The sequence below is a fragment of the Planococcus citri genome, chromosome 5 (assembly GCF_950023065.1).
Source record: "Planococcus citri chromosome 5, ihPlaCitr1.1, whole genome shotgun sequence".
NCBI classification, from domain to species: domain Eukaryota; kingdom Metazoa; phylum Arthropoda; class Insecta; order Hemiptera; family Pseudococcidae; genus Planococcus; species Planococcus citri.
In genome coordinates, this window is record NC_088681.1 from 23,815,787 (window position 1) to 23,838,679 (window position 22,893).

A 22,893-nucleotide genomic window follows, 5' to 3' on the forward strand; every position below is an offset into this window, starting at 1 on the left:
CTAACCGAAGAAAACAAGGTTTTTCAAATTTTGATCAAAATGTTTTCTACGAAATGAAAAATGAAGTTCTGAACCAAGTATGAAATAGTTTTAAGGCGTCAGGTTCAAGTATTGGGACATTTTTTCGATCTGGTCTCCATTAACCCCCCCCCCCCAACCACTAAAAGATCTCTAGCTCCTCGACTTTTTAAATTTTAAATTGGAAAAATTATGGAAATGTGGTAGGCTATGGTACATCGATTTTTTTTAAAAGTCAGATAGCACCTTCAACCTTAGTATTGATAAATTGATTTAGGCATTCGAGTTTCCAAACGTCTGACGTAAAAAAAATATATTTTTTTGTATTTATTAAAATTCCAGAGGTTAGTTGTTTTTTCAAAGTCTAGAGAGTCGAAAAAAAAATTCCAATGTTGCATATTTTTTTCAAGGTTTTCAACATTTGGCATAAGAAAATTCATTAGGTAGAATTGTTTTCCAAGTTTTCACATTTCAGCGTCTGCTTAAATATGATTTTCGAAATTAAACATACATATTAATGATAAATAAACTTCATTACGTACTTGTGGCGTGTTTGACCATTTTATCAATTTTTTGCGCAGATTCGGCGCATTCTGCTGGGGAATTGGGCACAATTTTGGAAGCTACCACTTGTTTCAAGTGATTAATACAGGTAATTAATTTTTCTGCAAAGAAAACACACAATTAGAGTTACAATTCGATTCATTTTATAAACTAACATAACACAAACGCACGCACACACACACACAAAGAAGAAAGAAATCAAAACGAAGATGCGACAAAGGGAAAAAAAAGCCTTTTCATATTCAACAAGGTCATCTCAATTGAATAGGTTAAATTATATGATAAAAAAGAAAATATTACTATGTTCGTGCTCCAGCCCGACTAATTTTATCTTGTTAGCTTCATGCTGAGCTTTCTTTTTGAGACGGCAAGCCCTATACAGAGAGAAAAAAAATACAATACATCGCATTACACATACGTATACAATCCTCTTACGTATATTATACGAGTAGGTATTCGTACCCTATACGTATGAAAATACATAAACGAAAATGGGAAACAGTTGCCAAGAGTAAGAAGAAGAGGTAGAAAAAAAAAGGTAAACGCTAGCGTATTAACGCCAACGACGAAATTTGATACCTGGAAGCCAATTTGTTCTTTTCTTTACGCGTGTGGGGTCTGACGTTGAACGGCAGTTCACTGACCGGTGTCATATCGTTAATTACGCGATTTAATTTGTCCAATTCTTTACCGATGGCGTATAGTTTCTTCGGGTTCGGTGTTAAATCGTTACCGTCGCCTTTCCTGGCTTTTCCACTGCAAAATGAAAGATAAACGAAAGCAAAATTATTACCGGTGCAAAATTGCTGCGTCAGGTGTCTGTATGCTTAACCTATGAGAGCGACGTAGGTAAATCTTTCATGTATGCATTAAATCGATGTAATTAGCACCAATAACAACGCATACACAAGAGTCGAAGAAACGAAAATATTTTTTCAATTCAGTTTCGAAATTCAGGTTATTTAAACTCGTAACAATTGAAATATTCATTTATAAAAAATCATTTTATCAAAAAAAAAAAAAATTGCGACGATAATCGCTCCACTGAGCAGCAAGGCTGCTGCCACACATAGTAGGTTAGGTTATGAACATAATAACGTATCATTTCCGCTTCGATTTATTTTTCCTATCTTCTTATTCGTGATAAGAGAAAAATTAGGTTACAATTAGACTATGATAATAATAATAATATTGATATTTAGAATTATCTTGATCATTCGGCGAAATGAAAGACGTTGCCATCAATCAGATCATTACCGATAATTGTTTGGCAAAAACGCGTGACGTCATTTCCAAATTATTTCGTTCAATATTCAAATATTATTATCTCGATCGGGTCGAAAGTTCAAAAAAAAAAAGACGTAAGAAAAGACGTTTTCTATGGAAGCATTTTAAATATGTATGTATTTACCAGTAGGATGGCGCTTATTCATACTTGTAAAATACTTTTAGCCTTCAAAGTTGTTGGTTTTTACGTGAAAAAAAAATCCTGAAAGTAGTATCCTCTCCCCCAGTTCTCGAAAAATGAGAAAAATCAATATAATTTGTACATTTTTGCATGTTAATTCATGGATTTGGTGCATTTTCATCCGAAATGCCGCATTTAATAGATTTGACCACCACCACAATACAATCATGATGAGAAATTGTTTAGTCGAAATTTCATTTTGGAATTTGAGGAAATGCTCGAAATGGGCATTTTTTATGCCCAATCGATTTTCAAAATAAATTTCGACGCAGGGATACGAAAATTTTTGAATACCAAGTATATCAAGTAAGTATGTCAAATAATTTTTAAGCCAAAATCCAAAATTTTGAAATGAAAAATAAAAATAGATTTTCTGCACAAATTGTGACAATTAAGTACAAAATGTGGAATTGACAAAATTTTTAGCCAAAAAAAAATTGAAGGTGGGGATTTTTATTTGAAAAAAAAATATTTAGGAAATTGAGTTTCAAGATCGTTTTATGAAAAATATAATTTTTTCTAAAATTATTAAGATTCTATAAATTTTGAAAAATGTTTACAGAAAGCTGCGATAAAGAAGTTTAAGAATCTACATAAACAATGTGAAAGCTCACTCACTGAGGTCAAATTTAATTTTGGAATTAGAAGGCCTGTGATGAAAAAAAAATCCTTATTTTTCACCTTTAAAAACACAAATTTTTAAAATTTTTTCTTTTCTTTTTTAAAATTGAACTTTCTAAAAAATATATCATTCAACTTTTAAAGTTTTAAAGTAAAAAAATAAACTTTTGGCATACAAGCTTTTAAGAGTTTTCACTCTCATTTGGACCGAATCCTCTTTTATTTTCAAAATTAACACCCTGAAAAAAATCTGTCAAAATCTAAAATTTTGAAAGCCAAAAAATTAACTCCTCGTATAAAAAACATCGTTTTTAGTTCTCTCAGAATACAAATTTTCAAAAGTTGTCACCCTCTCTTCGCTCGCAGACCTGTGCTCTTTTTTTCAAAATCAACTTCTTAAAAAAAAACATCGTTTTTACGCCTCTCGAAATCAAATTTTCAAAAACTCTCGCCCTCTCTTCTCTCAGGCAACTTTGTTTTTTGTTTTAAAGTAAAAAAAATCACACTTGGACCCTCAAAAATCCAAAACAAAAAATGAAAATTTTTATAACGCAAAATTGGGCAAATTTTCAGTCGAACCCCCTCCCTCTCCCTTCAAAAACCCTCTAAATAGTTTCGTCCCTTGGAAAGGGGCTAAATTATATCTGCCCTGAGCCCGAAAGTTTGTTTTTTTGTTTGGAAAGAGGGTTATTGAGAAATGATTTGACCCGAAATGGAAAACTTTCAACAAATTTTTACAGACTTTAATTGTTAATTTTTTTTTGATTTTTTACAACTTTTTGAACTTTTATTTGAGGGAACCGCCACTGTTTGGGGCACCGGGGGATAATTTTCCTCAAAAAATGAGTTATAATCAAAAATATTCTCATCAAAAATGCAAAATTTTCAACAAAAAAATCGAAAACTTTCATTTCTTATTCTTTTTTGAACAAATTTTTCGGGAGGGGAGGGGAGGGGAGGGGAGGGGAGGGGGAAGGGCTCCGCATTAGAGAGCGTTTTAGGATAAAAATAAAGTTGGTTAGAAGAGTTTCAAGTCAGTCTGACGCAAAAATGGAAAATTTTGAATTGAAATTTGATTTCTTCGTTCTGTTTATAGGAGGAGAGGAACAGCTTTCAAGCTGGATTTTTTTATTTTGGACTTGGATGAAAATGAGAAAAAAATGGTGAATCCTTTTTCTTAAAATTCAACAAATTCAAGAAATGCGAGCGCAAAAATGCGAAATTTCACAACAATCGTCACATTTACCCTTTTTCACACGCTGGTTAAAAAAGAACTCATGGAACGAATAATTTCTATAATTTTCGGGTCGCAGTAAAAATAAATGAATAACCTAATCAAAAATTCACACCACTCCGAATTTCCATCCCCCTCAACTTTTCACATTTTTTACAATTTGAAAAAAAAAATTGAACCCTGAAAATATTAATACATCGAATAATTCATTACGATATGAATCGATAAGACGAGCCAAACCTGTGTTTTATTCCTTGAACGCTGCAATCAGGACTGAAAACTGGATCGGTGATTTCATTTAAACAGTGCGGATCTTCTTGTTGGGTTTTTAGGATTAATCGTTGACCTTTGGGTCCTTTAGACTGAACGTTGTATTGCCAAAAATATCTTTCTTTTTTCGACTGTTTGGAAGATGAGCCTTCTCCATCGCTTCCAGAATCTGCGAAAAATATCAAATACATGAAAAAACATAGAATACAAAATTGCAATCGATCTACGAGTACGATACGATAACTTAAATAATTCTATAACTGCCTAAATATTATACCCAGTCGCCCAGTCGTGTCAAAAGAACATCAAAAGTAACACGAGCAACCCCTAAAAACGTGAAAATTTCATCTACACCTTGAAATTTTATTCATTTCAAAAAACGTAAACATTCGTTCGACAACATTTACGTAAACATCTCGGGTCAGATGGAAATACCACGTTTATAATCACTTTAACGATTAAAAACAACCGTTAATCGGATTAATTTGAGAAAAAATTCCCCCCTCCGTACGGCCAAATTCTCTAATCAGCTTTAGATTTCACCAAATACGTATCACACAACAACGTATACTACAATAATAATTAGAAATACCATGACATATGGCTGAGAATTTTATTAAAAAAGGTACATCGGCGGTGTACGAAAATCGATACGCCACAAGAAGACCTTGAACTAGGAACCAAATTTAATAACAACATTTCACCGCGAAAAATTCTACAAAAACTTCTTTCCAGTGTAAAGTTAAACGAAGTAAATATGTTGTCGGTACCACCTCACAAGATACACAATAGGTATACTTTGTATGTATCACAACCAACGCACTTTTCTTCATACAATCAATTTCATGTAGTATTTATTGTTCAATAAACTACAAACCAAAACCAACAATATTAATTAGTTATTTCTCAACTACATACTCGGAGTTTGGCTCGATGTGAGCGAGTAAGTCAGTGAGTTAAATGAGAAAACATTGTAAGTGTTTTATTTCAAGGTCGTTAGCCTTCTATTCCATGTAATTGAATGTAGTATATGAGTGAAAATAACGAAAAATACCAGCTCGAGGAATTTTTGGACGAAAGGGTTGCAGGTTGGGAAAGGCATCATGCATGAGGAAATTCGTCGGATAACCAACTGAAATTACCAGGTACAAGGGGGCTTGAATACCACCTTTCAACCTGAGTGGATTTATATGGCCAGCGATCACGCAACAGCTGACACAGTATGTATTTACTGCATTTTGTATTCATATCGATTTCCTCAATATAGCATTACAGTTTCAATACACCTGTCAGCTCAAATGAGACAACGTTATTAAAAAATACCTCACTTAAGTAATAGATACCTAGAAAACGTCTTTGAAAAAAAAATCATGAGATCAAAAATAGGCCTTATTGAAGATTTTTGGGATCGACTTTCAGGATGTTTCGTTCGAAAAGGTGTTCATTTTTTAAAAATTTTTCATCACAGGGTGTCTCGTCTTTACGATTAATGATTTTCTCAGATAAATGACTCTAGCTCAGCCTCCAGTACAATCAAGAGACGCAACATTTTTCAACATAGGTCAACATCCTCATTAATTTTGGTCAAAATCTAGGATACTTTTTTCCATAGATCTTGAAGCATTTCGTTATTCTGAAGACAAAATTGAGATACTTGGAACCCACGTTAGGTTGGCAAGGATCAGTAAGGGTTTGAAATGTCCCAAAAATTCAGAAATCACAACTTTATATAATAAAGGGAGTGAAAAATTTATCCACCCATATGCTTATGCTGATGTTGTTCCACCTTGTTTTGACTCCGCATATTCTTCACACCCTATCCTGCTGTCTTGGCGGATGAGGGTCAGCCTGGCAGAGACTTAGGGCCATTGCTAAATTGATGTCCATATAATTTTAGGGAAATGTAATGGTGGTGGTTTCCCATTGCCTTCTACCATGATTTCCTGTTGGGGTTTACTCCCTTAGACGAATTTGCCAGTTTTTAGGTGCTGGTATTTGCCTTCTCACCATCGACCTTTTATTCTCCTTATCTGGACCACTATTCCAATGGGACATTTTGATGCAGACCTGCCAAATCGAGTTTCTAAAGAATGCCTCTTCTCATTGCACGAACTTGTCTCTTACCTTAGCCCGTGTTCATCAGATTTTAAAGTTATCATCTTCCACTGATTATATACTGGGTTGGGTAACTGCAAGTTGAGGGCTGGGCGCCATTAAATTCTTTAAAAACTTGACATGGAGGTTTCCATCAAATATTGATGTGATATCCAATTGGAATAGCGGTCCAGATAAGGAGAATAAAAGGTCGATGCTTCACACTCTGAAGCTCTGTGCTTCTCTGGGGCTGGAACGAGTGAGTTGTTGGTGTTCTGCAGCTCTTATGCATTCTTGTTCATAATCTGTATTTATGTAGAGGCTTGGCCTTTAGCTTGAGAAATAATGAGAGAAGCGTGAATCAAATAAATGGGATTCAAGATCAACGGCAAGAGAATAAACAAAATAAGTTACACAGACGACCAAGTGATTCTTGCTGGGACAGAAGTGCAGATGCAGAAGATGAATGACCAAATTAACAGCGCTGGATTATTAAAATATAGAATGAAAATTTAAGTGCATGCAAGACTAAGGGTGAGAGGTATCCTTGTCTCCCACATCTTTTTATACCACATCCGTTCTCTGAGTACGCAGTTCCAATTTTGATGTTTGCACTCTGCTCCCAGTACAGGTTCTTGATTATTCACAGGTCTTTGTCATCAATATTGTATTTTTTCAGGATCTCCAACATCCTCTCATTCCTCTCATGGTTAACACGATCAAATGCTTTTTCATAATTTGATGAAGCAAGCAATGATTTCCTTATTTGCATTCAGTGTTCTTTGAATGATCACTTTCAGCAGGGTGATTTGTGTCTCTCATCCCTTTTTTCGCTACAAAGCCATATTTCGTTTCACTTAGATTTTCATCTATCTTATTTTCAATTCTGGAATTTGTGATGGTGAGTAGTAGCTTCAGCAAGTGGCTCATTAATACGATGGTTCTATAATCAGAGCATTTTTGCGAGTTATTCTTTTTTGGTAGTGGTATAACATTTACTGCTTTGAAGTCCTTAGGCAGCGTACATTCATTATGCATTTCATTTATTACCTTCAACAGCTCCTTTTCATACTCTGGTGTTATATGTTTAATCAAGTCTACTGGTATGAGATCTTCCCCCACTGCTTTGTGGTTTTTGGCTCTCTTCACCGCGTTCCTCAGCAGTCAGCTCCCACATTTCAATTCGTGGTGCCTCCTACGTGAATAAAACTTCCATTTGAGCCGGGCATGAGTCATCTCCATACAATTCTTGTATGTACCTATAGTTGATTCAGACCTCTTCTGTTTCTTGGTTGTCAACACAATACTTTCCATCTTGTCCTCCCATATATATGATATATTTTGTGGAAATTACAAGTTTCAAAAATTTACAGGAGGCACCACAAATTTTCAAAAAGTTGCTGGAGACTCCAAAACGACGTAAGTAAATCTACCAGCAGTTGACTAAATGTCGTGTTTAAGTTGGAGGGCAGTGTGAATTTCGGATTTTCAACTTCTTTTGATGAAATTTTGTGGAAATTTCAAAAAACTTGATTTGGCAGGTCGAAAATAGAGTACAGTACGAGTTCAAATTTCAACTTTCTAGGTCAATTTGGTAAAATTATATTTTTTTTCTCATTTTAGGCCTAAATTTGATTTTCAAAAATTCTCCAAAAGTTTAAAAATGCATTTTAGCACTTGAAATGTTGCCTGGTTATGAATTTTAGCATGTTCTTTCGATCTAGCTTTGTCCAGTTCAAACAAATTTGTGCGAGTCCCACGTTTGAAAGTAAAATCTGTGATTTTGGCTGACCAGTCAATCAAAATGGTCGCCATTTTGTTGGTAAGGCTAATTTTTTTTATTGGCAAGTTTTTTTTGAAATATTCCTTAGGATATCCCACCTCGGGAGTAATAAGGTCACATCTCAAAAAAGTGAAATTTTACAGGAGTGATTTTCTTTTTTTTGAAAACTTGATTCATTATTTTTATCAACTTATAATTAATTGTGAGGAATGAATAGCACCTCATTTTAAAGATCTGGTATCCTACCTTCATTTAGCATAAGAACACATTGAAAAATAAAATCTTAAAGAAAGAGGAAATATTTCAATGTTTGGAAAACATTTTGAGTTAGAACCTTCCATTAAAGTTGATGTGGAGGCGAAAGGAAGCGTCCAAAAAAAATTTCATGATAACAAAGTTGTAGAGAATTAAATTTCCAATCGACATAATGTCGTTAATTTTTTTCCAGAGTGCTTAGTTTTTGAGTAATTCTCAAAAAACTAAAATTTCATGATATGTGCAAATTAATTTTTCTGAAAAGTGATCAATTTAAAAAAAATTTTCCATTTGGTACAAACCAACAAAAAATGCACTCGTTGTGACTATTTCTAACTGACAAACATTCAAAACAATCAAAACTGTTTATTAACACTTTGCATGTACGAAATTTGCTCAAAAAAGGTGGAGTTTTTTGAGATGTCACCTTATAACTCCAAACAACTTGCAATGTTGTTGGGATTTTGAGTTAGGCCATTTGGGTTTTTTACATGATCTAGATAATGTACCCAACTCAAAGTGTTACTTTTGGTTGAGGGGGGGTCATACAAGCCCCAAAAATGCAAAAACATCAAAATCAATTTTTTTTGAGATGTCACCTTATTACTCCCGAGGTGCGATATGACCCCTTTAGGAAAAAAGTTGTCCCAGACGATTGATTGGGTGGAGGGGGGGCAATTATTATGTCGAGGTAGAAGAGAAATTGGGAGCAATCAAAGCACATTTCTCAGACCTTTTCAGGGAATTTATTAAATAAAGGATTCTTGAATTCAACGAATTTTTGTAGTTTTCAAAAATTTGGAGCATTCAACCAATCTTCTCAAATTTGTTTCAAGATCCTACATAGACATTTTTTAATAACAAAATTGGAGGGGGGTGTTCAACGCCCGAAATATTTCGAATATTATAGTACAATTCAGAAATTTTTCGACATTCTGGCATCGCACCTGATTTTTAGGATCCAAAAATTCCAAACATTGAATAATTTCAACCTCTCGGAACCTATTTGAGGGAAAATCAAAATTTTTGAAAATGACCAAAATTCATTCTATTTGAAAAATTTTTTGTCCGAAAAATCTAAATTAATACGAGTAATTCCCCAAAATAAAAAATTCCAGATCCTTGCATTCTGTCCAATTTTTAAAAATATTTGTCGAAAATCAACAACAGTCGTTTCTAACTCGCAATCAATCACTGGAGGTCACTGGAGAAGGTAAAGGAGAGGTAAACGCAGGCTAAAAATTGTCACCAATGAATTTTTAGACCCCCTGACCAATTTGCACATCGGAAGGAGATAATGCATTTCACCAATCTCGCAAATTGATGTCTTTTTCACAATTTTCCGTCATAAAACCGTCGCTCGACATTCAAAAACATGTGTCCAATCACACTACTACCCTAAATATAAGGAGATAAAACAATAACATTATGGAAGCAAACGACAAACACGCACATAAAAGAGGCACTGTTTAGATGTTTACCACGTGCACGTGCTTATCAAGTTCACTTTTTTCGTTGTATGTACTAGTAGTATTCAACAATGAACTTCACATTCGAAACCACGACCTATTACCATACATTTTGCAGATACGCATACTCGTATACTTATTTGTACACACGGTGACGAAAATACCGCATGAAATTTCCACAAAAGAGGAAAATACCCATAGCAAAAGTACAGCTCGGAATTTTAAAGGTAATAAATAAAAATGACAGTTCTACTATAAGAACGTCCATGTTTTTCATAATGTGTGCAACGTGTTATACTTAATTTATTTACAGTAGCTTGACCTTGTTTTATATTTCAAATCAACGTTTTTAATTTACTGTCTTCGCGTACATCGTCGTCGTCGCTATCGTATACAAACGCAGACGCAGACGCGCACGCATAATATATCAAACCACCACCATCACCATCATCATCATCAACATCAACAATCAACATTGCCATCGTCATACATAACAATATCATAGAATATAGTCATCACTTTTGCACTAACATAAGTTTAAGCATGCTTTTTAGTACGTGTATTTATAAAACCTCGCGATGGTATCGTCGAAAATGTGCCATAAAATTGCGGCTCAAGACCCATACTACCTACATTGTTTCTTCGCTCGGTAAAAAAAATGTCAAGGTGCAATTTTGACACATTTTCTTTAAAAAAATTCAGTTTTAGTCATTTCAACAGGTTATTTTACCAATGAGATGTCGCCTGCCATCAAAAATAGCGAAATAATGTTCCGTTATTCGATTAAATGTTTAAAAAACAATTGAGCCACAATTACCTCACTCCCCTCACCTTAGGAATTGAAACCGGCTAGAACTGAATTTCATACAAATACAAAATGTATCGTCCAATTTGCTCGTTTGGAACTATACTTGAAAAAAGAGCTTCTCCAGCTTTACGACCTCAGTTTTGGAATCATGTTGTATATTAGGCTGGCTATTGTTTTGTGGTTTCGGTTTCATGCACTCTCTCCATCCAAAGTTGTAAACAGGGTGTCCATTATTTTTGACCAGAAATTTTCCCTGACTTTTCCAAGTTTCCAGACCAATTTTGCTGGCCATTTTTTCCAATTTTTTATATGTACTTACCCAATACTTTAATTGAGGAAAATGTTGTTTGTTGCCGAGGGGGGGAGGGTAATTTTTTCATACGTTTCTCTTCAAACTAGATACGTAGTACTTCTTCGGATATAAAAATCAGCTAAACTTTAATTAAGTAATAACTTTTTTAATTTAAAACAAAAAACAAAAAAAATTCAAACATGCAAGAAACTCTTAAAACTTTGAGAGATATGTTTCATTAGATGCATTTTTTCAAAACTCCAGGGATTTTGAGTGAAAATCACAATTTTTTTTGACTTTTTCAGACTTGCAAAAAGTTAACTTTGTTGCCAAGATAACAGAAAAGACCCTAGTTTTTTGGTTAATCTTTCCAGTCTTTTTTGGTAAAATTGCAAAAATAATTTACTTTTTTACATATCAGAGTTTCCAAGAAAAATTTGTTCGCTGATAGAATCATCAAAATGGCGTCTTCTTTTTCATCAAAATTACTAAATATTCTCGTTTTTTGCCAAAAAAGAGAACATTTTTTTGGTCAATATTTCCAGAAAGTTGTTTTTTTTTTGACAAATTTTCAAAAAGTCAATTTTTAAAATGCCAAAAAATTTTATTTCTTGCCAAAGTCTTACCTATACTTACTTTTTTTGCAAAAACTGTAAAAAAGACCCATGTTTTACCAAAACTTCAAAAAAAAAATTAATAATATTAAAATAAAAATTACCAAACAATCTTGTTTTTTTTTAAAATTGCAGATTTTTTTTTCAGTCAAAAAATTTTTAATTAATAAATTTTGCTTTTTAAATTGTTTGTTACAAAAAATCCTATGTTTTTTTTGTAAAAAATTGCAAAGGAAAATAATCAGTTTTTCATATCAAAATTCTCAAAAAAATACTACTTTTTTGCCGAAATTGAGAAAAATCCTACTTTTTTGTAAACACTGTAAAAAGACCCATTTTCGCTCAAAATTGCGAAATAATACTTTTTTTTGGTCACTATTTTTAAAAATTCTAGTTTTTTTAAAACCAGATTTCAAAAGACTTGCAAAAATTGTTTTAAAAAATTAGATTTTTCTGTTTTTGTCAACATTATTTAAGAGTTTTATTTTGTCATTAAAAATGCAAAAAATTCTCATATTTGAAAATTAAAATATGTATGTATAGGAAAATTCACTCAGAGGAATAATAGTCTTTTTGAAAAATAATAATTCGGGAAATCGGATTCGAAAATTTAATAGTCAAGAAAAAAAACATTCGAAGAAATGGTCATTGGAGATGATGCCAGTTAATGGTAAGCTCAATGAATTCAGGGGATTGTCCCAGAATCCTACAAATTTTTCATTTATTTTCTGAGTCAGAACTCTTCTAAATAGGTAATCTCCTTTCCAAAAAAACCACCCCTGGTTCTCCAAAAAAAGCTGGGTCCTTCACATAGAGGTTCCTAAAGTTGGAAAAACACTTTTAAAAAAAAAATTAAAATCTTTTTAAAAGACTTTTTCAATCCCAGAATCACAGTTTTTCTCAATATCCCATTTTTTTAAAGAAAAAATTGGCACTACCCCCCCTCAACTATGCTGATCCTCTTATGAGGATCCTCTTATGAGAAGCCTCCTTCTACAGTTGTAAAAAATTTTTAAAAAATGAATAAATCAAAATTGGCCAAAGCTTTTTTAAATGAGCCATTTTTCGAACAAAAAGATTAATCTCTTTCGATTCCCCAAATCATGTTGGTTTTGTTTTAATAGAGACTTCCAAAAATAGCAAAAATTATAAATTGAAAAAATTAACAATTGATTCAACAGATGGGGGGGGGCTCAAAACTATTGCAAAGGGCTACATTATCAATTTAGAATATTGAGATTAAGTCCAGTCTACTCAAATTAATTCAAATCAAGAAAACTCAGGTTTGGTTCAGAATCAGCCAGTCAAGATCCGTAAGTTCGTTTTTCTCGACACAATTTTTAAAATAATTTCAAGTTTTCAAAATGCTTTAGAACACTCTGACAATTTTAATCAACCACAGCTATTTTGATTTTGAAGATGGCTTGAATTTTTCGTGTTGGTCTCAAAATTCTGCAATATGGCAATATCACACACAGCGGTTTATCTGTAATATCAAGTAAAGGACTCAAGCAACCTTGAAGAATCGATATGAAAGAGCCTCAAACTTTGCCCCTTCAATTTTCAAGGTTTGCAACTCAACTAACACCAATGAAGTTTGAGTTTCTAGATTATTAACATCATCAGAAAAAATATTCAACGCCGGTTTCAGAACACCCCGTATAAATCCCAAGAAGACGGTCTACTTGCAATTCAATGGACCATGCAACTTGCAGAAGCTCATTTTGTATATCAAGGGGTTAAAAAATTGAGCTGGTGGGATTGAAATCCATAGAAATGCTCATAAATAGTAACGAGAGGGATTGATAATTATTTCTAAGATCAGGAGATGAATTTTTTCGCACACGAGGCCAAAAGGGAACCTCGTCATTTATGGCAAACTTTTATGCATCCTCTCCAAAAAAAAAAAAAAAAGTGACGTGCGAATAATAATTAAAACCGACCCGCGTCAAATGAAAAAAAAAACGATAAAGAACTAATTCATAATCAAATGCAGATAAAATATTGGCGATTTTAGATTAAATCGAATACCAATACCGAATGATTTCCCCAATACGAGATCAATCTAGCTAATTCACTTTTTAATCCAATTAACGATTCTTTAAAAACTAATCTACCGTAAAATAAAACGATAACGTATCAAAATGTTCAACTCGCTAAGTATATCGACACAATTTTTTTTTTTTAGTCTCTTTCACATTTATCGTATCGTATACGCCATTCAGACGACGATGTTCAAATTTTCAATATCCTAATTACATTATAATGTACTTAGCTACTTACATACTAATAAGACACATGCATGAAAATTACAACAAAAAAAAGCTTTCACGTTTTCATCACCATCTCATATTGTGTGGTTCCTTGTACGTGATAATTCATCAACCAATGATAACAATTCCTTGCGTGAAAATTTCACACAAACTTATCGCAAAAATCATCCAATGGTCGCGTTCGATTTTCTCTCGCTGTATTTGTATAATCTGTATCGTGTGAATGACGCTATAATTTACATTTCTTATCTAAACACACAACTTTTTTTTTTCTATTTTCGATCATCATCGCGAACCCAAGTAATTGTAATCGATTAGACAGTCGATTGATTTATTCCCTGTTTTCTCTCCGCCATCGCTCTTATATGTACCTATATAATACTTTGTTTCGCGTATTTAACTTACAGTTCTATTTATTTTCCTTATTCTTTGTCTGTATTTTTTTTTTTTTTTTTTGGAGACCTGATTATTAATCAAAAAACACGATAAGTTGAAACAATAATAATACTTGGTACTTGTGCATATATTAATTTTTGAAGAAGAAGAAGAAGAAGAAGAAAACTTTTTAACAGGTCAAGAGATCTCTTTTCCACCTCAGATCAATGATAAGCATTCTGCATTTCGAGAACGAAAATTTGATTGATTATTTTCAACAATTAATGCCGAGAGATCTTTTCCAAAACATACCTGAACATAAATTTTTAAACAGAAAAAATACAAAACCAATTCAATTAACATTTTGGAACTGAAAGTTCTCGTTACTTTTTTTCGAAAACATAAATAATCAGAGATTTTTAACTCTGTAAAGTATATGAAGAGGGGGGGGGAGGGTCTACTCGCTAGGGGCATAAAGTCAATTTTTGATAATATGGGGAACATAATTATTTTGAAATTTTGGCAAAAAGCAGAACTCGTTGGCAGAATTTTTTTCTTGTATATGTGACCCCACCTGACAAAATCGACCATTTCGGTAAAATTTCAAAAAATGTTTTTTTCTCAAAAATCTGACCTTTCAACCCTTAAGATTCATTTTAAACGTCATTATTTTGGACACTTTTTTTTTGTCGAAATGGTCGATTTTGTCAGGCGGGGTCACATATAATTAATTTTTTTGAAGAGGATGATGTGGGAGGGGAGGGGTTGATAAACGTTTACCAAACTCGAGGTTTTTTCAGGTGAGCATTTTCAGATTCCTAAAGAGAACTAACAATAAGAAATGAAATTCAAAATTCTGAAGAAAAAAGAAAAAAATGAATATGAAAACTTCAAATTGTCTTAAAAAAGTAGTTTTGGGTAATTCTCAGAAAAAGGGTCGATTTTGATATGCATAATTTTGAAAAACGAAAATCATTTTTTTGGAAAATTTCAAGTGGGAATCATTTGTATATGTGTCCCAGATCCCTTTTCTAGTGTTGGCCTCAATTTAATCCCCCCCACTGTGGACCCCGGCCCCCCTAAAACGGCGATAATTAGAATTCGACCCTCATCGATGTGTAATATGTCGATTGACATGTTTTCAAGGTCGTAGAATTCGAATCTGGAGTTATTTTTTTTGTATAGGTGGAGGGTGAGGCGTGGGGAGGGGGAAAATGTCAAATTTTGCTTATATTATCGTGTAATATGTCGATTTATGTTTTTCAGGCCGCAGAGTTCGAATCTGGACTTATTTTTTTGGTAGGGGTAGAGGTGAAGTGTGGGGAGGGAGAAAATGTAAAATTTTGCTTGTATTATCGTGTAATATGCCGACTAGCGCGATAAAAGTACAGCTGTCTGAAATTTGGCCAAGTCGAAGGACAAATGGGCGCTGGACAAGCCGAAGGACAATCTCAACGTTTTTTCGTTTCTAGCCTTACCTACTGGACATTATTCGATTTTTAACACGTAATAAATGTGTACTTATCATGTAGAATAACTTCCCGTGCTCAATTATTGGTTTTGGCGGGTTCATTGGCGTAAATGAAAACACCAAGCCGAAGGACACAGATTTTGCGAAATATCAAAACTTCACAGATAAGTACGATCAGAACGAGCTGTAATGTAGTTTTTAAAAAGTACGGTGCGGGGTAACATTTCTATGAGAACAGTGAACCAGTGCAGCCACTCACCAGAAAAAAATGTTGGATTGGGAAGCTACCAAAAATAATTGAAAATTGCTCGAAAATTTGCGCAAAAAGTGTGTGACAGTTTTCAAATGTGAATTGTGAGCTTCCTATAGACTTATTGCAATTGCAATTTGCACAATAAGAGACCTTCATGTTCTATGATAATGAGAATGTGTCAATTTTTCCAAAAAAAAATGAAGTTCATGACACTTTATAACATTCATTTTCAAAAACATGATGTGTGACAGCCAAGTCGAAGGACATTTGGGGTATAAAATCAAATGTACACCAATGAAAGGAGGGTCTAAAAACCTCAATACCATGTGTGAAATGTGTGCGGGGTCATTCTTGAATGGACCAAAAAAAAAAAAAAAAATTCATGCTAAAACCGTTGAGAAATTTGCCATGTACACGAATTTTACCTTTTTCTGAGAATTACCCTTTTATAGTATTTTTGGAGAAAAAGACTTCGGGCGAGGAATTTTTGAAGGAACTCTGAGTTGCAAAGTTTATTCAGATAGGTACCTACCTTTTTTCGGTTTTCAATGAGACTTGAAAAAAAAAGAAAACTTCTCTGAGAAGAAAAAAACACTTGGAAGGATACAATTTTTGGGAAAATACGGGATTTCTGGACTGTTTTTAAAAAAAATTAATTTTTAGAAAAAATGAAATCTTGTTAGAAATTTTGCTTGGTAAGAATTGTACTGGGAGGGGATGTGCCCGCAGCTTCCACCATAAGGAAAGATGCCCATCGAAGTCTTCATCTTATACAAGTACAAGACCACCCCCAAGTTACATTTGGCGCCCAACGTGGGGCGCCAAATGTAAAAAAACATAATATTTCTGAAATTTTTTGGAAATAGTGGAATTTTTTTTAGCAATGTTGCTAAACAGCAAGAATTCTTATCATTTTTTTGGGGAAAAAAGGTCATTGACAATTTCAACAAAAAATATGACTTTTTAGCAACGTATTAGGTACCATAAAAAAAAAAGATATTTTCTCAATTTTTGTCAAAAAGGCGAGACTTTTCTGGATTTCTCGCAAAACACAATAATTTTTAGCCATTTTGCTAAACATTGAAAGATTTGGCCAATAATTTAAAAAAAAAGATAATTTTTTGCAAAAAATGAGATTTTGGTCAAAAAAACACTTTCAGTAAAACTTTGAGTATTGGCAAGGTCAAAAAAGCAAGACTTTTGGCCTTTGGGTGAATTTTTGAAACAAATGAAATTTTTTAGCAATTTTGCTAAAAAGCTATAATTTTTGTCAATGTTCGGTGAAAAGCTAAACTTTGAAGAATCTTAGGAAAAAACAGGAAATTGTTGTCAAAAAATGATTTTTTCATCTTTTTTGCAGTTTTTATCAAAAAAGCGAGACTTTTTCTCAATTTTTCAATAAAAAGGCGGAATTTTTCGGTCATTCCTGAAAAAAATGAGATATTTTCGAGTAATCTAATTTTTCAAAACATGTCAAAACCCTTTGGATTTTTTTTTGCGAAAAAGCGACCATTTTCAGCACTTTTTTCATTAAAAAGTGAAACTTTTCGGCGATTTTGACCAGAAAAAAAAACGTTCCTGACTCGGAGAAGTTTTTAAATACCAAACATCGTCGTGAAAACGAGGAAATTCAACTTTCACGTCAGAGATCTCCGGTATAGATATTTTCTTAATTTGGGATGATGAAATTCTCAAAGATCTTACTTCAAACATGAGGCTACTCGGTATATTCATTTTTTTCAAACATCTACGACTGTAAGTACAAGTAGCATATCAAGTCGTGAGGTTTTTTGGGATTTTTCAAAATACATACAATAGGTATCATTCAATTCAAGATACAACAAAGTAAATCTACTCGATATACGCTTGACAACTGGGAAATCCAAAAGGGTATAAACTGTAGTAAACTTTTATCAGTAAAATACTGACAACTCGTATACATTCGAGAGACGATCTTTGACTTACACTTTACACCTTCTCACCGATAACAATGCATCGTTCATAATACTAGTAAGTTCTCGCACAAATTTACCAATACAAATGTGCATGATGCCAAATAGGAAAAAAATTCATATCGATTGCATCAGCCTCTGATCGTTCTCGATCTCGTTACGAAAATTACTTCGCGAGTCTTGTACCAACGTAATTAGCAAAAAATGTTCCGAATAATACATAATGAAAGAGGGAAAACCCCGAAACGTTGCTAATTGGGTACAGAATAAGTATTTCAAACCTGAGCCAAAAAGATTTTACTTTCCACATCGAAGGATTAAAATAGGTGTAGATAATTTTGGTAACCACTTAAGCCGAAGCTAAAAATACAAACACAGCTGGTTACACTCGAAAAAAAAATTAAATAAAAAATCTTTATCACGTCAAGTGTAACATGCGAGCAATTATCAATTATCTGATAAAAGTACACACAATTTGTCATCGAAAAAAAAAGAACCGACGTCTTTTTCTGGCAAATATTTCGACTGCGAGAAGATGTGTGAGATGTAAATGACCTGAACTTTTCATTGTTCTTCGATATCTTACGAAGCATTATAAACTATTATTTATTATTGTGCACTTGTGCAGATTCTAACACTTCGTATAGTTCATTTTCGAATAAATCGAGTCTCGGAGAAATTCAAAAACCAAAAAACACGTGAAAAACTTATCAGTGAGTACTACACATATGGCTGCAAAGTATATAGGTACTTACCATCGGATGAAAAATCGAAATCTTGTTCACTATCGTCGTCAGAATCGCAAGCTTCATCTAGAGAGTAATCGCAAGCATCCGGACTCAAAACGCCTCCTAAAAAAAGAGCAAAACAAACAAAAAAAAAAAACTTATCAATAATTCAACATGTCTACGACACCGTACGGTGTTATCTCGCAGTCTGTAAAGCACGGGTGCAACATTATTATATTGTATACTCGAGAAAAAAAAACAACAACAACACAATTACAAATATCTACATAGTGTACGTACACATCGTAAAATATACAATGTACATACACATTTACACACCCATACACATTTTATATCCGCATCGAAAATAAACAAAACATTTGCTAATAAAAAAAACCGGAAACGTTCATTCGTCGAATTTCAAACTCTCTCGCTCAATTATATCTAACCAACGAGACGAGCTCGCGAACATTTAATTACCAGATTTTTTTTTATAAACTTGTCCCAGAATCCAGTGAAAAAAAAAATTGAAAAAAGAGGCAAAAAAACCACATGCAAGCATTCTTGGATACTCACAAATGACACGCCTCTCTTCTCTTCTCTTCACTTCTCCTTTCTCATCCGGTTGTGAACTCAATCGACATTAATTCGTTAAATTATCATAACCCGGTGCATAAAAAAAAACCACACTTTTTATTTACTCAACTTACACATTTATAAACGCGAATGTAAAATGCAAACAGTCAGCTAGGTAAGGTAGTCTTGACTTAAAACACACAAACTTCGGGTTTTCAAACACTCGTCGTCGTGATACTTTTCGCTATATACAATAACTCGCGTAAACCATACGTCAAATCGGAAAATCAAGGTCGACCGATAATAGGAAACATTTTGTTCTACAATTAAGATAATTACCAAGTTTTCGCCAAAAAGCACCGTTAGCGAGAAAAACGTCGCGAACGTAACTATAAATTCCATAACGACAGAATTCGACGCGAAATTTTCAAACTCGAGTGTACGGAAATTTCCTATACCATATGGCAGCAAACAAAGTTCAAGATTCAAAATTTCGCTAACACGATAGCGTGATATTTTGGGCGAAATGTGTAAAATGACGAATCGTTGTTCGAACTGAAAGTTGGAAGTATGCAATACACAAAGAACCAATGAGACATACTCCCCTCTAAAAACTGATTCTCAAAATTATTTGCATTCTATTTTCATTTTATTTTTTTGGAAATTTGATGGAGGCTGGCAAACAGGCATGAAATCCACTATTTAATTTTTTTAGTGACTTTAGTGACTGAAAAATAGCAAAAAAGTGACCAAAAATTTGAGAAAAAGTGACCAAAATTTTGAGAAATGAGAGCAAAATATATAATAGTATGTTAGTTGGAAAGCCCACATAAGGATCTATTGCACCCCCCCCCCGGGTCGATCATCCGGCACAACTTTTTTCTTAAAGGGGGAGTCCTAAGGAACATTTCTAGCCCTTGTACTCAAAAAAAAATAGTGGCCCTACTTACAAAATGGCAGCCATTTTGATCGACAGGTCAGCCGAAATCGCAGATTTTGAGTTCCAACATAGGACTTGCACAAAATTTTTCAAACCGTACAAACGTAGATCGAAAGAGCAGGCAAAAATTCATCACCTGTCAGAATTTCAAGAGCTAAAGTGCTTTTTCGATTTTTGGTGAATTTTTGAAAATCAAATTTAGGCCAAAAATGAGGGGAAAAAATCAAAATTTTACGAAATTGACCAAGAAAACTGAAATTTGAGATATACCCTATTTTTGACACGCCAAATCGATTGGAAACTGTTTCAACCCGTTTTGGAGCTTCCAGCAGATTTTTGAAACTCGAAATTCCCACAAAATTTCATCAAATGGAGTTGGAAAGCCAAAATTCATTCTGCGAACTAATTTCAATACGCTACGAAGTCGACTGCTGGTGGGTTTAAAGTCGTTTTGGAGCCTCCAGCAACTTTTTGAAAGGTTGTACGGCGTTTTTTGGAAAATTGAAATTTCCGAAAAATGTATCTGGAAGCTTCAAAACCATTTGACCACCAAACAACCATGCAGTCGACTTCATATCGAATTGAAATTAGTTTACGAAATAAATTTTAGCTTGCTACGTTGTGGGAATTTCAAGTTTCAAAAATCTGGCGACTCCAGTAATTTTCAAAAATTCGCTGGAGGCTCCAAAACGACTTGAAATCCACCTGCAGTCGACTTCGTGGCGTATCGAAATTAATTTGCGGAATGAATTTCGGCTTTCCATCCCCATTTGATGAAATTTTGGGAAATTTCGAGTTTCAAAAATCTGCTGTATGCTCCAGAACTGCTTTGCGTCTGAATCGTTTTGAATAAGTAATCACCTTTTCGAAAAAACTTTTCCTGTGCACTCAAACAATATCGGTTCTAAAAAAGGAATCGAAAAATACCCAAAAACATGAAACAAAAACACAACTTCAACAATTTCTGATCTCCGTATTGAGATTTTTCATTCTTAATAGGCATGCCTCATTTGAGAGAACTCCCCCTCCCTTCAGGTCCCTCAGACCCAAGCAATGTTGCTTCCCTGAACTTCCCTTTACAAAACAAATTAATTGGCAATTTATAAGCTCAAATCTTGAGAAAAAAACACCAAGTCTTTTGACAGAAATTTTATGAAAAATTCTCAATCAGCTTTTTCCTTAATTTTCACACCTTTGAGGAACCAAGGGGGAGGTTTCCTCACAAAAATAGGATTATTTAGGACAATTCAACACGATCAAAGTTAAACTTGGGGAATGGGGTTCTTTTGGGACCTAGAATTGACCCCTGCCGTTGGGACCGGGTCAAAGTTGAAAATTACAGAAAGGTCATTTTTTTGAAGAATCATAATTTGGACCCAAATTGATGAAAAGGGCTCAAATTCATACCATTGGTGAGTACCGTCATTGTAAACAACATTATCTAAATCACAGATTCCTAGGTCATCCCCACCCCATTCAAGGTGCAAAAAACCTGATTTTGGCCCTATTTTTGAGCCCACCCCACTCTTAAAATTGATCTAAGGAGCCCCAATGTTCAGCATACAATGGGATGGTGCCACTTGAGGGTCTTTTGCGGGTTTCAACCTTCCAACCTTATTTGACCCTTTTCCAGGATCAAAAAAAGTGGAATTTTTTGACTATTTCACGTGTTTTTCGACGTTCAGGAAAGCCCAATAACCGCCCCAAATTGACCTAGTAGGTCCAAATTTTTACAGTACATTGGTAGGGTGTACCCGAAGTGCCCTTTGCGGGTTTCAACCTTCCAACCTCATTTGACCCCTATCCAGGGCGAGAAAAGTGGATTTTTCAGCTATTTTCATTTGTTTTATTCAAATTGGAAGGGGGAGGGGAAAGGGTGTCTTTGACATGAGACCAATATTTCGTAGGGGTTCAAGGGAAGTTTTTTTTTTCAAATTTTGACGCAATAAATGAGAATTTTAAATGAAAAAAAAAAGTTTATTATCACTTTTTCTCGAGTTTTTTTTAACTTGGGGGCAGTGCCGCTGACCGGGGGGGGGGCAAGATGAGCAAAAAACCCTTTCTCCAAGAATTGTTCGGCGCAAAACAAAATTTGTTCTTGCTTCGACTTTCAAGGATGAAAACTTCAATTTTTGAAGGAGACCTTTTTTCTTAAGAAGACTTCTTGCTCGTGAAAACATCTTCATAATCATAAGGAACCTTTTTCAGAAGAAATTCTCCAATAAAGTTTGTTTTCGAAAACGAAATTCTTATTTTTTGAGGCGGGAAAGGAGATCTTCTATAGAAGAAAACTTGTGGAAAAATTCTCATTTTCGACCTCAATTTTTGAATAAATAACATAATTGTTTTAGTAGTGTGGAAGGGGGTGTAAAAAATGTTCACTAAGCCCTCATTTTTCGCCTCGAGCTCGCATTGGCTCTTGGCGACAATTTTGATGGAGTGGGGGTGGAAATTTCTCCATCCCAATAAAAAAAAAAACTAAAAACTTGAGAATCATGTTTGCAAAAAATTCAATAACTTTAGGGAGTTGAATGCATAAAAAAGCGAAAGTTCAAAATTAAGAGTACTTCAACTTGAGTTGAGCCATTTGCCATTCTCTATAACATTAAAAACATATACGCCCCAAAGAATCTCGCACCTGGGAAGAACCCCCTCCCCTTCTGTTCTCTTGCTTCCTACCACTGAATAATAGAAAGAAATGAATCGCATCGAGTTTGATAAAAACAAGCAATTAGATATTTGCATTTCATTCAACATCTGATTAGAATAAAATTTTCCATTTATCGAACAATGAATTAAAATTTTTACATAAACCGGTTTCAGTACATTACGGTT

At 33.9% G+C, this 22,893-nt stretch overlaps 1 protein-coding gene across 1 annotated transcript in view; it reads right to left on the reverse strand.

The window, feature by feature from the left end:
- Nucleotides 1-22,893, reverse strand: part of REPTOR (repressed by TOR) — a 29,813-nt gene that overhangs the window by 3,392 nt on the left and 3,528 nt on the right. Inside the window, 5 exon segments of the mRNA XM_065365267.1 lie at nt 561-683; nt 883-956; nt 1,162-1,338; nt 4,146-4,344; nt 18,570-18,665. Coding sequence (XP_065221339.1) covers nt 561-683; nt 883-956; nt 1,162-1,338; nt 4,146-4,344; nt 18,570-18,665 — 669 coding nt within the window.